This window comes from Bos grunniens, chromosome 15, assembly GCF_055505025.1.
Source record: "Bos grunniens cultivar Pamir isolate PY7600 chromosome 15, Bosgru_T2T1.0, whole genome shotgun sequence".
Lineage (NCBI taxonomy): Eukaryota > Metazoa > Chordata > Mammalia > Artiodactyla > Bovidae > Bos > Bos grunniens.
The window spans coordinates 79,300,386-79,316,475 of record NC_141179.1 but is presented as its reverse complement, the minus strand read 5'-3'; the positions used below and the strand labels follow the sequence as shown (position 1 = coordinate 79,316,475).

At 39.2% G+C, this 16,090-nt stretch overlaps 2 protein-coding genes across 2 annotated transcripts; one reads left to right on the top strand and one right to left on the bottom strand.

The window, feature by feature from the left end:
- Positions 1-3,280: 3,280 nt before the first annotated feature.
- LOC147358626 (olfactory receptor 10AG1-like) lies at positions 3,281-4,246 on the top strand. Its single transcript, XM_086341725.1, has one exon. It carries the CDS (start codon positions 3,281-3,283, stop codon positions 4,244-4,246), a length of 966 nt encoding a protein of 321 aa, XP_086197851.1.
- An 8,605-nt stretch (positions 4,247-12,851) lies between these two features.
- LOC147358625 (olfactory receptor 5T1-like) lies at positions 12,852-13,880 on the bottom strand. Its single transcript, XM_086342089.1, has one exon. It carries the CDS (start codon positions 13,824-13,826, stop codon positions 12,852-12,854), a length of 975 nt encoding a protein of 324 aa, XP_086198215.1. The 5' UTR covers positions 13,827-13,880.
- Positions 13,881-16,090: the final 2,210 nt, after the last annotated feature.

Genomic DNA, 16,090 nt, shown 5'->3' with positions numbered 1-16,090 from the left:
CTGCATTGGGAAGATCCCCTGGAAAAGGGAATAACTACCCATTTCAGTATTTTTCCCTGGAAAATTTCACAGAGTAGGTAAGCTATCCTTCATGGTATCACAAAGAGTCTGACATGACTGAATGACTAACACACATTCCAAACAACTAAAATCATGAGTATATATGGATTGAACACCTATTTATTCTTTAAGATATCCTTATTTAAGTGAGATTTATTACTTTCTGCATTAAAAAGTTAAATAATGTGTTTGAAGCATTTGAAATATATGCTTCTAATGTGTCTATTCTGGAACATGAGCATGCTACAAACAAAAGACGCCATGACGTCTGTCCAGGCCGCAAGAGAGAAGAAGGATCTGAAGACCATCACCTTCTCCAAGCTCTGAGAGGCCTGTCATCCCAGGTCTTGACACAGGGGTCTGGCTTTGCCCTGCCTCCTGCCTGCGTGTTCTCATTCACAGGAGGGGAGGATTCATAAAGATGGTCCAGCTTGCTATCTTCTCAAGTCTTCCAGTTTTTATCTTATGACACATTTCTTCCTGCCTTATCTTTGCCCCCAGAGAAGGCAATGGCACCCCACTCCAGTACTCTTGCCTGGAAAATCCCATTGATGGAGGACCCTGGTAGGCTGCAGTCCATGGGGTCACTAAGAGTCGGACACAACTGATCGATTTCACTTTAACTTTTCACTTTCATGCATTGGAGAAGGAAATGGCAACCCACTCCAGTGTTCTTGCCTGGAGAATCCCAGGGACGGGGGAGCCTGGTGGGTTGCCTATGGGGTTGCACAGAGTCAGACACGACTGAAGGGACTTAGCAGCAGCAGTAGCAGCAGCAGCAATGTGTCTATTGCTAACATAATACTAACATTAATATTATTCATTTCTAGAAATAATCTATTAAGAAAACTGTAATCAAAGAATGCTATATTGCATTCAAATTAATCAAACATATTTTGCTAAACTGACAATAAAGAAAATGTTGCCATTACAACTAAAATACTTTCAATGAGAAAGAATCACATTTTATTAGTGAATTTCCTTCTATAGAGCGTCCTGAGTGGCACTAGTGGTAAAGAATTTGCCTGCCAGTGCAGGAGACATAAGAAACACGGGTTCGATCCCCGGGTCAGGAAGATCCTTTGGATGAGGGTACGGTGACCCACTCCAGTATTCTTGCCTGGAGAATCCCATGAACAGAGGAGCCTGCCAGGCTACAGGGTGGCAAAGAGTTGGACATGACTGAATATCTGAGCACTTCCCTCTATAAGAGAATATATGAAGCATTTTTTTGCATCCAAATTATAATTTCCTGAAAAAGAATATTTAACTTAACCTTTTGGTTGATTTTTATTATTGTTTATGTTACGCAATCAAATCAGACCGCAAACCGGGAAGGAATCGGACACAATATCTGACCACATTTGTGAAACTTTTATATGTATTGATCTTTCTTTTCCTTCAGTTCAATTCAGTTCAGTTGCTCAGTCGTATCTGACTCTTTGCCAACCCATGAATTGCAACATGCTAGGCCTTCCTGTCCATCACCAACTCCCAGAGTTCACTCAGACTCATGTCCATTGAGTCAGTGATGCCATCCAGCCATCTCATCCTCTGTCGTCCCCTCTTCCTCCTGCCCCCAAACCCTCCCAGCATCAGATTCTTTTCCAATGAGTCAACTCTTTGCATGAGGTGGCCAAAGTACTGGAGTTTAAGCTTTAGCATCATTCCTTCCAAAGAAATCCCAGGGCTGATCTCCTTCAGAATGGACTGGTTGGATCTCCTTGCAATCCAAGGGACTCTCAAGAGTCTTCTCCAATACCACAGTTCAAAAGCATCAATTCTTCGGTGCTCAGCTTTCTTCACAGTCCAACTCTCACATCCATACATAACCACTGGAAAAACCATAGCCTTGACTAGACAGACTTTTGTTGGCAAAGTAATGTCTCTGCTTTTGAATATGCTATCTCAGTTGGTCATAACTTTTCTTCCAAGAAGTAAGCGTCTTTTAATTTCATGGCTGCAATCACCATCTGCAGTGATTTTGGAGCCCAAAAAAATAAAGCCTGACACTGTTTCCACTGTTTCCCCATCTATTTCCCATGAAGTGATGGGACCAGATGCCATGATCTTAGTTTTCTTTTTCTTTTTTTTTTAATTTTTAAATTTTATTTTATTTTTAAACTTTACAATATTGTATTAGTTTTGCCAAATATCGAAATGAATCCGCCACAGGGATCTTAGTTTTCTGAATGTTGAGCTTTAAGCCAACTTTTTCACTCTCCACTTTGACTTTCATCAAGAGGCTTTTTAGTTCCTCTTCACTTTCTGCCATAAGGGTGGTGTCATCTGCATATCTGAGGTTATTGATATTTCTCCCTGCAATCTTGATTCCATCTTGTAGTTCTTCCAGCTCAGCATTTCTCATGATGTACTAATTTTGGCGGAAGAGTATTTAAATATCTTAAATTACTGCTGCTGCTGCTGCTAAGAGGCTTCAGTCTTGTTCGACTCTGTGCGACCCCATACATGGCAGCCCACCAGGCTCCTCCATCCCTGGGATTCTCCAGGCAAGAATAGTGGAGTAGGTTGCTATTTCCTTCTGCACCAAAATTACTAGGGTTAAAAATAGTTAAATGTCAAAAAGTTGTGTTTTTAAGCAATGAGATGTATTTTGATTCAGTAATTTGGAATTCTAATCGGTGGAACCTTATGATCTTGAATATAAAAGCTTTGTCTCTTACATTCTTACAGTTTTAACTTTCTCACTCCTTAGAAAATAACCACTTCTGATAATAATTTCTACTTTTAAGTTAATTCAGAAGCATTTATGGAGCAGTAAATCAGGGCAGATCTTTATGCCATATCTTTATAAAATGAGTTATTAGATATAACGTTAAGGGTAAAAAGGATATATAAATAGTCAATAGCACATTGTGTTAGATGTTTTAGACCAGATATTATATTATAGATGAGATTGATTGGGGAATAAAAATCATGGAATTTAAACAATTAATTGATGTTTTGACTGTAAGAAGTAGTTTATCTGCTTTCTCCATTCTCATGGCATAATTTAAATTAAAATGACGAGACATATAGATTTTATTAGAATGTAGATGTAACATTATAAATCATTTAAGATTTTTTTCCTGCAGATGAGTTTATAGCTCCTGATTTCAAATCAAACCTCCCCAAATCACAGAACACAAGTGTGTAAGAAAGTAACTGAGAACTGATTAAAACTAAAGCCCATGTCCTAGTCCAATTGTACAAAAAGAAAATGCAGTCAAGAAATGTAAATTTAGAGAGAGAAGATCATTTGAAAATTACAGAAACAAATCTCACTATCATGATGGAATTTGTCCTCTTGGGCTTCACTGATATTCCCCAATTTCAATGGTTTCTTTTTGGGATATTCTTAGTCATCTACGTGATTATCCTGTTGGGGAATGGCGTCATAATTCTAATAACCAGAGTAGATGCCACTCTTCAGACGCCCATGTATTTTTTCCTCGGCAATTTTTCCTTCCTAGAAATCTGTTATGTATCCATCACTCTTCCCAGGATGCTCATGGACCTTTGGACCCAAAAAGGAACCATTTCTCTTTTTACTTGTGCTACACAAATGTGCTTCTTCCTTATCCTTGGAACCACTGAGTGCTTCCTCCTGGCTGTGATGGCCTGTGACCGCTGTGTGGCCATCTGTGACCCTCTGCACTATCCCCTGGTCATGTGCCCTGAGGTCCGCATCAGGCTGGTGGTTGCCTCCTGGATCAGTGCTGTTCCAGTCCAGATAGGCCAAACATGCCAGATTTTCTCTCTGCCTTTCTGTGGCTCCAACACAATCAATCATTTCTTCTGTGACATTCCACCATTATTAAAACTGGCTTGTGGAGACATCTTTGTGAATGAGATGGTGGTCTATATATTTGGTATATTGTTTGTCACTGTTCCCTTTTTGCTGATACTTGGATTCTACATCAGAATTATCTCCACCATCCTGAAGTTGCCAGCAAACACAGGATGGACCAAAGCTTTCTCCACTTGCTCTTCCCACATCACTGTTGTACTTTTATTCTACGGATCAGCCACTGTCACCTACTTAAAGCCTGAATCGAACCAGCATGAAGGAATAGACAAACTGATATCTCTTTTCTACACCATTTTGACTCCAATGGTCAATCCTATCATATATAGTCTGCGGAACAAAGACGTTAGAAAGGCAATGAGAAAATTTCTTCCCTAATTATCAGGATTATGAGACATTTGAAATAATACAGAAATTATGCTGCATTTATGTATGTAATTTGTTCACCGACTTGACTGAAATTTACTGTTCAATATTGTCCTAAATTTTTAAATACAGCTCATACTGTAATTTCCTTTTAGTAGAGAGTTATGTCCTCAAGTTTATGTCAATTGTGTTCATTTACTTAGCAATGTTTTACTTTTAAAGATCAGTTTTCTCCTTACTGTAAACTAATACGTGCTGCTGCTGCTGCGTCACTTCAGCTGTGTCCAACTCTGTGTGACCCCAGACACGGCAGCCCACTAGGTTCCCCCGTCCCTGGGATTCTCCAGGCAAGAACACTGGACTGGGTTGCCATTTCCTTCTCCAAAACTAATATGTAGAGGTGTCTAAATAAACAAGAAGGTATGATATTCAGGATGTGCTATAATTGAAAGTATGTCATTTTCCCTTTTTTTATGCCTTTCTGTACTCCATCTGGGATTTCTTTGGAAGGAATGATGCTAAAGCTGAAACTCCAGTACTTTGGCCACCTCATGCGAGGAGTTGATTCATTGGAAAAGACCCTGATGCTGGGAGGGATTGGGGGCAGGAGGAGAAGGGGACGACAGAGGATGAGATGGCTGGATAGCATCACTGACTCAATGGATGTGAGTCTCAGTGAACTCTGGGGGTTGGTGATAGACAGGAAGGCCTGGGATGTTGCGATTCATGGGGTCGCAAAGAGTCGGACATGACTGAGCGACTGATCTGATCTGATCTGATACTCCATCACTTCATGGGAAATAGATAGGGAAACAGTGGAAACAGTGTCAGACTTGATTTTTGGGGGCTTCAAAATCACTGCAGATGGTGATTGCAGCCATGAAATTAAAAGACGCTTACTCCTTGGAAGGAAAGTTATGGCCAACCTAGATAGCATATTCAAAAGCAAAGACATTACTTTGCCAACAAAGGTCCATCTAGTCAAGGCTATGGTTTTTCCAGTGGTCATGTACAGAAGTGAGAGTTGGACTGTGAAGAAAGCTGAGCACTGAAGAATTGGTGCTTTTGAACTGTGGTGTTGGAGAATACTCTTGAGAGTCCCTTGAACTGCAAGGAGATTCAACCAGTCCATCCTAAAGGAGATCAGTCCTGGGTGTTCATTGGAAGGACTTATGCTGAAGCTGAAACTCCAATACTTTGGCCACCTCATGCGAAGAGTTGACTCGTTGGAAAAGACCCTGATGCTGGGAGGGATTGAGGGCACGAGGGGTAAGGGATGACAGAGGATGAGATGGCTGGATGCCATCACTGACTCGATGGACATGAGTTTGGGTAAACTACCAGAGATGGTGATGGATAGGGAAGCCTGGCGTGCTGTGATTCATGGGGTCGCAGAGTTGGACACGACTGAGCAACTAAACTGAACTGAAATGATAATCTACTTTTATATTCTCTATTAAATAATTAAAACTGCTATAGAATCACTACTAACTGATTTCCTCATAGAAAAAAAAAAACACCCTAAATATGTAAGGGTACACGTATGAGAACTACTTATAAAACAATAATGTGTAGTGTAATGTTTATTGCAGCACTATTTTTCTAAGCAAAAAAAAAGAAAATGAATGTTCATATTGAGAAAAGTTTTAATAAATATTGTGCATAAATATAATAGACAAATATGGAGTCATTAATAAAACACATTACACCAATATGGTAAGGGCCCCTAATAAATCATTTATTCTTGTATCCATGTTTTTCTGTCATTCCTTCCTAGACTGACCCTTTGTTTAGCTATACAATTACCTTTGACAAGGAAACTTTAGTAAATATGAATCAGATCAGATCAGATCAGTCACTCAGTTGTGTCCGACTCTTTGCAACCCCGTGAATCGCAGTACGCCAGGCCTCCCTATGCATCACCAACTCCTGGAGTTCACTCAGACTCACGTCCATCGAGTCAATGATGCCATCCAGCCATCTCATCATCTGTCATCCCCTTCTCCTCCTGCCCCCAATCCCTCCCAGCATCAGGGTATTTTCCAATGAGTCAACTCTGCGCACGAGGTGGCCAAAGTACTGGAGTTTCAGCTTTAGCATCATTCCTTCCAAAGAAATCCCAGGGCTGATCTCCTTCAGAATGGACTGGTTGGATCTCCTTGCAGTCCAAGGGACTCTCAAGAGTCTTCTCCAACACCACAGTTCAAAAGCATCAATTCTTCAGTGCTCAGCCTTCTTCACAGTTCAAGTTTCACATCCATACATGACCACAGGAAAAACCATAGCCTTGACTAGACGAACCTTTGTTGGCAAAGTAATGTCTCTGCTTTTGAATATGCTATCTAGGCTGGTCATAATTTTCTTTCCAAGGAGTAAACGTCTTTTGATTTCATGGCTGCAGTCACCATCTGTAGTGATTTTGGAGCCCAGAAAAATGAAGTCTGACACTGTTTCCACTGTTTCCTCATCTATTTCCCATGAAGTGGTGGGACCGGATGCCATGATCTTCATTTTCAGAATGTTGAGCTTTAAGCCAACTTTTTCACTCTCCACTTTCACTTTCGTCAAAAGGCTTTTGAGTTCCTCTTCACTTTCTGCCAGAAGGGTGGTGTCATCTGAATATCTGAGGTTATTGATATTTCTCCTGGCAATCTTGATTCCAGCTTGTGTTTCTTCCAGTCCAGTGTTTCTCATGATGTACTCTGCATAAAAGTTAAATAAACAGGGTGACAATATACAGCCTTGATGAACTCCTTTTCCTATTTGGAACCAGTCTGTTGTTCCATGTCCAGTTCTAACTGTTGCTTCCTGACCTGCATACAGATTTCTCAAGAGGCAAGTCAGGTGGTCTGGTATTCCCATCTCTTGAAGAATTTTCCACAGTTTATTGTGATCCACACAGTCAAAGGCTTTGGCATAGTCAATAAAGCAGAAATAGATGTTTTTCTGCAACTCTCTTGCTTTTTCTATGATCCAGCGGATGTTGGCAATTTGATCTCTGGTTCCTCTGCCTTTTCTAAAACCAGCTTGAACATCAGGAAGTTCACGGTTCACATATTGCGGAAGCCTGGCTTGGAGAATTTTGAGTATTACTTTACTAGCATGTGAGATGAGTGCAACTGTGTGGTAGTTTGAGAATTCTTTGGCATTGCCTTTCTTTGGGACTGGAATGAAAACTGACCTTTTCCAGTACTGTGGCCACTGCTGAGCTTTCCAAATTTGCTGGCATATTGAGTGTAGCACTCTCACAGCATCATCTTTCAGTAAATATGAATAGCACTTTGATATTCGAATTTGTGCTCTCTCACAATGGAAATCTTTTCATCACTGTGTTAAAAAGCTCAGTCTAGACTCCTGGACAATTAAAGAGCACTTAGACAGAAGCTACAGCTCATGTATAAATGATATAAAGATCAAATCAATTTCAACAGACTTGCAATAAGCTACTTTAAGGGTTTTTGTATCAATTACCCAACATTCTGTACATGTTCTTTCAAGCATATATTATTCATTGTTGTTAAAAATTTCTCACTCTCTTTCTATACTTAAATATGCATTTTAATTGTTGTTTTGGAATACTCATATATGGTAAATTTTTCTAAGTACTTTCATGTCTGAAAATTTACTTCACAAATTTAATATCTTTGGTCTAAAATAAAAGTCTCTCTGCTGAGTACTGCAGATCAAAATTTGAATGACCTTCAGCATTACTACAAAGGAATAAGTTACACACACTGTTAGATATTGGGAGTGAGGATAAAAATTTCACAACCTAATTTTTTTAAGTCTACAGTTCTCAACACAATGGTACATGTATCTTTACTTTTATAAGGGAAAAAAAAGACCAAAAAAGACCAAAAAATGTAAAACTAAACTAACAAACAAAACCCAAACAAACAAACAAACAAGTCAGATTATGTTCATATGTTCTATGGGCACAATGGAATTAAATGTAAATGATATTTTGTGAGTGGTGGGGAATGGTGAAGGGAGGGAGCATGAGAAAATTTCTGCGTATGACAGACATATTCCTTATCTTGGTTGAGATGGTGGTTTCACTGGTGTACACACGTGAAAATATGTCTAATTATAAGTTTTCAATATTCAGTGTTTATTACACTTCATGCATTAGGGCTTTCCAGGTAGCTCAGCTGGTAAAAAATCCACCTGCAATACAGAAGACTCTGGTTCGATTTCTGAGTCGGGAAGATCCACTGGAAAAGGGACAGGCTACCCACTTCAGTATTCTTGGGCTTCCCTTGTGGCTCAGCTGGAAAAGAATCCACCTGAAATCAGGAGATCTGAGTTTGATCCCTGGGTTGGGAAGATCCTCTGAAGAAGGGAACGGCTACCCATTCCATTATTCTGTCCTGGATAAGTCCATTGACTGTATGGTCCATAGGGTCCCAAAGAGTCAGATATGACTGAGAGACTTTCACTTTCACACATTAGCAAAATGTTAAAAAGAAATTTTAAAAAGATTGGAATTAAAAGTAGAAACTTTCAGTAAAAGAAAACAAAGCAGAATTGTTACTATCAGTCTTGATCTATCAGCAATGTCAAACAAATATTTAGCCTGTAGTAACATGAACTGTTGGTAATTTCATTTCAGAAATAAACTAAAAAATATATGGTAAATACAAGAATAAACATCACACATGATGTTTCTATTTTATTTTCAATACATATGTGTCTTTAAAACAAGCATTTTAATATTATAATTATATAACACTAGTTCATAAAAGGTATCATAGGTCTTACGGTAATTTGGTAGGTAATGATCAAGTGTTCAGTTTCTACTAATGCCCTGTAGCAAGTCAAGAGCTCAATATTAAAAAGAAGAGTACTTTGAAGAGAATGAAAGAGTCTTACTCAAAAATCCTTAAGGCTTGAGCTATAATTCACTTTTGGGGACCTGTCAAAGGCTTCAAGCAGCATCACTATCTGCCACGGACACTTCAAACACCATTGGATCTGCTGAAACACATGGACCAAGTGATAGAGAGGCTTAGATAATAGCTTGGACCTATTGCAGAGCCTTCTGTTGTTCTAGGCTTCATTCAAAACTAGCAGATTTTTGGGTCACTTGGGAAATGGGCCATAGGAACATACTTAAAAAAGGAATATGTTGCCTCCCAAATCTAAAAAGGCCCAGTATATCTGATCTTTTTTTCTTTGCTCTAGGAGACAAGAGATGCAACAATGACTATTCATCTGAGAAGAGCCATCCCAGCATGCTCCACTTCACTGGCCCCCTAGAAATTTCACTGAGTCAGAAAACCCTTGAAATTTAGTCATGTTTATTTCTTACCCAGTGGTAGGAAAGTACTTTACCAACAAGCCAGAGCATTTGCTGCTTCTTGTTCTCTTGGTCCAGTCAGCATCATTCCATCAGTGTTAGGACCAGTGTTATGTTCTTTGGAAGAGAAAGATGATGAAGAGCTCTATAAACTAAATTATGACAGAGAGATGGAGAGCCTCAGTTCAGTTCAGTCACTCAGTCATGTCCGACTCTTTGCTGCCCCATGGACTGCAGCACGCCAGGCTTCCCTGTCGATGACCAATTCCTAGAATTTACTCAAACTCATTTTCATTGAGTCAGTCATGCTATCCACCGTCTCATCCTCTGTCAACCCCTTCTCCTCCCACCTTCACTCTTTCCCAGCATCAAGGTCTTTTCAAATGAGTCAGTTCTTCTCATCAGGTGGTCAAAGTATTGGAGTTTCAGATTCAGCATCAGTTCTTCCAATGAATATTCAGGACTGATCTCCTTTAGGATGGACTGGTTGGATCTCCTTTTAATCCAAGGGACTGTCAAGAGTCTTATCCAACACCACAGTTCAAAAGCATCAATTATTTGGTGCTCAGCTTTCTTTATAGTCCAATTCTCATATCCATACAGGACTACTGGAAAAACCACAGCCTTGACTAGATGGACCTTTGTTGGCAAAGTAATGTCTTTGCTTTTTAACATGCTGTCTAGGTTTGTCATATCTTTTCTTCCAAGGCACAAGCATCTTTTAATTTCATGGCTGCAGTCACCATCTGCAGTGATTGTGGACCCCGCAAAATAAAGTGTCCAGTAGTTACAGAAAATTATGATTATTTCCTTTTCCCCAGTGCATTTACCTTGACAAAATCTTTGAGTCCCTTTGGGGAGGGTGGGATAAATATTAGAAATAAAAATTCTGGCTATTGTACCAAGCCCTTCTTTAGAGGATCCAGAATCCCCTTCATTGAATGGTTCCTGGGGCTGTAAAATGGCTCAATTCTGGGAATTAATGAAGAGCCATGACTATCTATTTTAATAATTTTAGTTAGATTTTGGTTCCCTTGAATTAAATCTTTTCTCCTTACAGAGATCGAGTAAGAATTTAATAAGCATTTATTTTACTTCTAGGGAAACCATGAATACCTAGCCAATGCCATAGGTCTATGTGAATCATACTATTCTGATGCTGCTGTTCGTTACAGTAACTAGGACCACTGTACCTTTGGTGATTGATTGTTGCCAGTTGGCACCTGCCACCCTGGAATCCAATAAATATCACAGCATTTTTCAATTTAGTGACTGTAGTTCCCTTTGTAAGATTTGGTCTTAGAGAAGGCCACATATGGAGATCTTCAAGAGCTAGAGCTCCCTTCACAAATATATTTCTCATTTTGTTGGTGAAAAGAATGCCTTTTGCACAGTCCAAGTGTGAATTAATAGATCTTAAGTGACAAATACACTTTAATATTCCAACCCCTCCCTAAGACTGCGAGTCGCTTTCCCTACATCAAACAAAGCAGATTGGCCATTACCATATATCTCACTGTTGGCCACCTTTTTCTCCATGTTTTAGCCAACTCACCAATCAAACCTGTTACAGTCCTTTTTAACTCCCAAAACTGTGGCCTAAAATAAAATCTCTCCTAAGTTGGTCCATACCAATGTTTGGCCTAATCTAACATTACGTTCCTTCCACCATTACTCCTCACTCTTAATAACCAAACATGTTCCCCATATGACTATCTGTAAAAATCAGAGACTCAGTTAGTACTGACAGAGTATGGCATACCTACACATGGGTCACAGTTCATGGGTCACTCCACTTGGGTCTCACCTTTTGGGGCCTTCTGGGACTCATGTATACAGGTCTAGAAGCAAAGAGAGGCAGTTAGGGTGGGTCCTGATGAGCATCTGCAGTGAAGCAGACGATGGCAGCCTCAGAAGAGGCCATAACACTTCCCTCAGGCAATGCTGGGTTATCTACATTGTCTGCATGGTCATCTCCAATGGGAAGATCAGAGTGGTAACACCATTTCTCTTGGTCATATAGATTTACTGTTTTAATTTTTAGATCCCCTTTTTTTAAATTTATTTTCCCCAGTCAATTCCCTCTAGTTAAACAGTAGGTACTATACAAGGCCAGCTGATATTTGTTGTGTTTTTAGCAAACTCATCTCTGTAGGTATAGGAGATAAGGGCAGACACAGAAAATTTGAAGTCATGTATATAGCACTCAAGTTGGGAATTTGAATCCTTTATTAGTAGAAGGTAGTGGTGTCAAGGGGAAACTGACCCAAAGCTGAGTCAGGACCAGGAATGGAGAGAAACCCATATAGATGTTCTGCAGCTTAGTGGGGTAAGAGAAATATTTAGCAGGTACTTGTATGTTATTCTTGAGTTGTGTTTTTTTTTTTTTTATTATTCTTTAGTTCATGAACATTATTGATAAATGCTAACACCAAGACTCTGTATTTTGTGAGAAAATAATGGTTTATACATGCTTCTGTGTATATATGTGTGGGTATAAGTAAAATGGCACCCCACTCCAGTACTCTTGCCTGGAAAATCTCATGGACAGAGGAGCCTGGTCGGCTGTAGACCATGGGTCGCTAAAAGTCAGACACGACTGAGTGACTTCATTTTCACTTTTCACTTTCCTGCATTGGAGAAGGAAATGGCAACCCACTCCAGTGTTCTTGCCTGGAGAATCCCAAGGACAGGGGAGCCTGGTGGGCTGCCATCTATGGGATCGCACAGAGTTGGACACGACTGAGGTGATTTAGCAGTAGCAGCATAAGTAAATCCAATATTTGCCTGTTGAAGTCCTAAACTTCTTACCTCAGTCTGTCACTGAATTTAGAAATAGGGTCTTTGAGGGGGCAACTATAGGGTGGGACCTTAATTCAATATGATTGTGTATGTTGATGAGAGAGGCCTCAGAAGAAAACAACCCTGGATACACCTTGATTTCAAACACAAAGCATCCAGGACAGTGAGAAAATACATTTGTGTTGTTCAGCCACAGTGTTATGTAGTTTGCTATGGCAGCCTTGGCAAAAGTGTATCACCAGTTATCAGCATGTATATGTATATATGTTGGTATATATGTGTATATTGGGGTGTGCATATATTTATAAACTCGTTAAGAAACCAAAGGATGATCATTATCCACATCTGCAAAAACCACACAGTTGGCTGTTGACCATAATCTTTATTTATGAAATATCCAAGAAGAAATAAAAGGCATAAACGTAAAAATAAAAAACTTGTACCTTGACTTTTTATATGGAGACAATAACATAAGTCTTAATTTCTTCAACTCAGTGTTTAGTGTGAAAATGTACTTTATGAACAAACTGATTTTTTCCCAAACACTCTTTTGATTGCCTCTTTGACATCTTTGTTCCTTAAACTGTAAATGACAGGATTTAGCATGGGAATGATAATGCTGTAAAATATTGACACAATCATGTCATGGTCTAAAGCATAGCTGGAACTTGGTCTCATGTACATAAAGAGGATGGTCCCATGGTAAATGGACACTCCAGTTAGGTGAGAGCCACATGTTGAAAAGACTTTCATTCTCCCTTCAGCAGAATGCATCCTCAGAATGGCCAACAGAATGAAACCATAGGAGATCAGGACAATCAGGACAGTGACTATCTCAATGGAGCCCACAAGGTAGAAGAGCAGAAGCTGGTTTGTGTGAGTGTCAGAGCAAGAAATAGCGAGGAGGGGAGGGATGTCACAGAACACATGTCTGATTTCATTGGAGGCACAGAAGGAGAGGCTGAAAGTAGCCACTGTGTGTACAGTAGCATGCATGATGCCACCAACATAGGAAGCAATGATGAGTGGCACGTAGACTCTGGGAGCCATGCGGACTGAATACAGGAGGGGGTCGTAGATGGCCACATAGCGATCATATGCCATTGCAGCCAGAAGAAAGCATTCTGTGGTCCCAAAAGTAACTAAAAGAAGTGTCTGTGTTATACACTCAAGATATGAAATAGTTTTATTTTCCACCAGGAAATTGACTATCACTTTTGGAGTGACGACTGACGAACAGCAGGCATCCAAGGATGATAACACACTCAGAAAATGGTACATAGGTTTGTGGAGCCTGGAATCCACAATGACCAAGAAAACCAACCCCAAATTCCCTATCAGTGTAAAAAGATAGATTGCTAGAAATAGTAAAAATAGGAAAACTTGAACCTCAAAATCATCTGTAAACCCCATCAATATAAACATGGTGATTTCAGTCACATTTCTTACCTGAACCCTGTATAAATCCAAATCTGATCGTGACCCTGACATTTCAGTTTTTATTTTTCTGTTCTAAAGGCAGTATATAGTGAATATAGAGTCCATGCAATTATACCCTCCTATTTGCTTCTTAGAAGGCTATATTGAATCCTAAAATTATTTGCAATGAGGGAATAAGCAGGGATTAAACGCTGAATTCAAGTGGATGTATCACCCTGTAAAAATAAATAAATTAATTATTGTTGGTTAAATTTGTTCCATTAAAAATTTTGCCAGTTTAGTTTATTTTCTGTTAAACTTACTGCCTACTGTTTTAGCATTACATCATTTTAAAAATCACAAATACAAATATAGGAAGTTTTAAATTAACAAATAATGGAAACTACACATCTGAGTGCTAATCCTAGATTTCATTAGTGATTATACCTTTCTTTAATTTTGCAACTTATAAAATGGGAGCAAACACACATCATAAAATTGTGTTGAATTTAAATGATAAAAACCAATGTGGAAATTATTAAGCTTTAAAGAATGTCCAGATGACTAAATGGGATAAGTTAAGACTTACTTTACAACTAGCTCACGAGGCAGCTTTTCTAAACCAAATCATTTTATGTCCTCTTTTCTGACTACTTTCCCTGTTTAACTAGTACTGCTGGAGGAACAGTGGTGAACAGAACAGAATACATTATTCTGCAGTTAAATGCAGTATGCCAAAAAAACATCAAGTTGTTGGTTTGTGGTTTTGCATTTCAGCTTTCATTCTTTGAAAAACATAACATTCAGTTTGTTCATTTTCTCCCCCACAATTTATTATACTGCTAATGTTTTCTTGACTACCAACTAAAATTTTCCTATACATACATTCTATCTCTGCAAAGTCCTTGCATGTGTGTTTGAGACACATTCATAGCAAAAATAAACTATGAGACGTTCATTCCATATATTATAGTTGCACATGGAGTTTGTACAAATACTATAAACTAAATGTCACCTGATGATATATAATAAAGTTCTTTCTATAATGCATTGCTAAAAACATAATATCCAGATTAAATCCCAATGTAGTGTTTTATCACTGCTATATTTCCCTATGCTGGCAGTGTTGCTTATTCAAAGGAATATGAAAACAAGGAAAATGTGTAATACATAATCAAAATGTTAAAGAATCACCAGTATCTGGTCCTACAGCTTCCATTTTTGAAACATAATTAAGTATTGCATCTATATTATAGGAGCAAGATTTCAGCCTGCTAACTTTTGTTCTTCCTCGGCGTTCCATAGACCAATATGCATTAAGGGTGTACAAAATCTGTAGTGCAAAGGACTGGGTTGAATTCAATGACTTACAAATGATTTATATTCTTAACATGAAACATTATATTTTTGTTTTGTTTCAGATCAGATCAGACCAGATCAGTCGCTCAGTCATGTCCGACTCTTTGTGACCCCATGAATCACAACACGCCAGGCCTCCCTGTCCATCACCAACTCCTGGAGTTCACTCAAACTCACATCCATCAAGTCGGTGATGCCATCCAGCCATCTCATCCTCTGTCATCCCCTTCTCCTCTTGCCCCCAATCCCTCCCAGCATCAGAGTCTTTTCCAATGAGTCAGCTCTTCACATGAGGTGGCCAAAGTACTGGAGTTTCAGCTTTAGCATCATTCCTTCCAAAGAAATCCCAGGGCTGATCTCCTTCAGAATGGACTGGTTGGATCTCCTTGCAGTCCAAGGAACTCTCAAGAGTCTTCTCCAACACCACAGTTCAAAAGCATCAATTCTTCAGCTCTCAGCCTTCTTCACAGTCCAACTCTCACATCCATACATGACCACAGGAAAAACCATAGCCTTGACTAGACAGACCTTTGTTGGCAAAGTAATGTCTCTGCTTTTGAATATGCTATCTAGGCTGGTCATAACTTTCTTTCCAAGGAGTAAGCATCTTTTAATTTCATGGCTGCAGTCACCATCTGTAGTGATTTTGGAGCCCAGAAAAATGAAGTCTGACACTGTTTCCCCATCTATTTCCCATGAAGTGATGGGACCGGATGCCATGATCTTCGTTTTCTGAATGTTGAGTTTTAAGCCAACTTTTTCACTCTCCTCTTTCACTTTCATCAAGAGGCTTTTTAGTTCCTCTTCACTTTGTGCCATAAGGGTGGTGTCATCTGCATATCTGAGGTTATTGATATTTCTCCTAGCAATCTTGATTCCAGCTTGTGTTTCTTCCAGTCCAGCATTTCTCATGATGTACTCTGCATATAAGTTAAATAAACAGGGTGATAATATACAACGTTGACGAACTCCTTTTA

Bases quoted from the DNA above. Each gene is read 5' to 3' on its own strand.
- LOC147358626 (XM_086341725.1), top strand. From the start codon at position 3,281: ATGCAGTCAAGAAATGTAAATTTAGAGAGAGAAGATCATTTGAAAATT.
- LOC147358625 (XM_086342089.1), bottom strand. From the start codon at position 13,826: ATGTCAGGGTCACGATCAGATTTGGATTTATACAGGGTTCAGGTAAGA.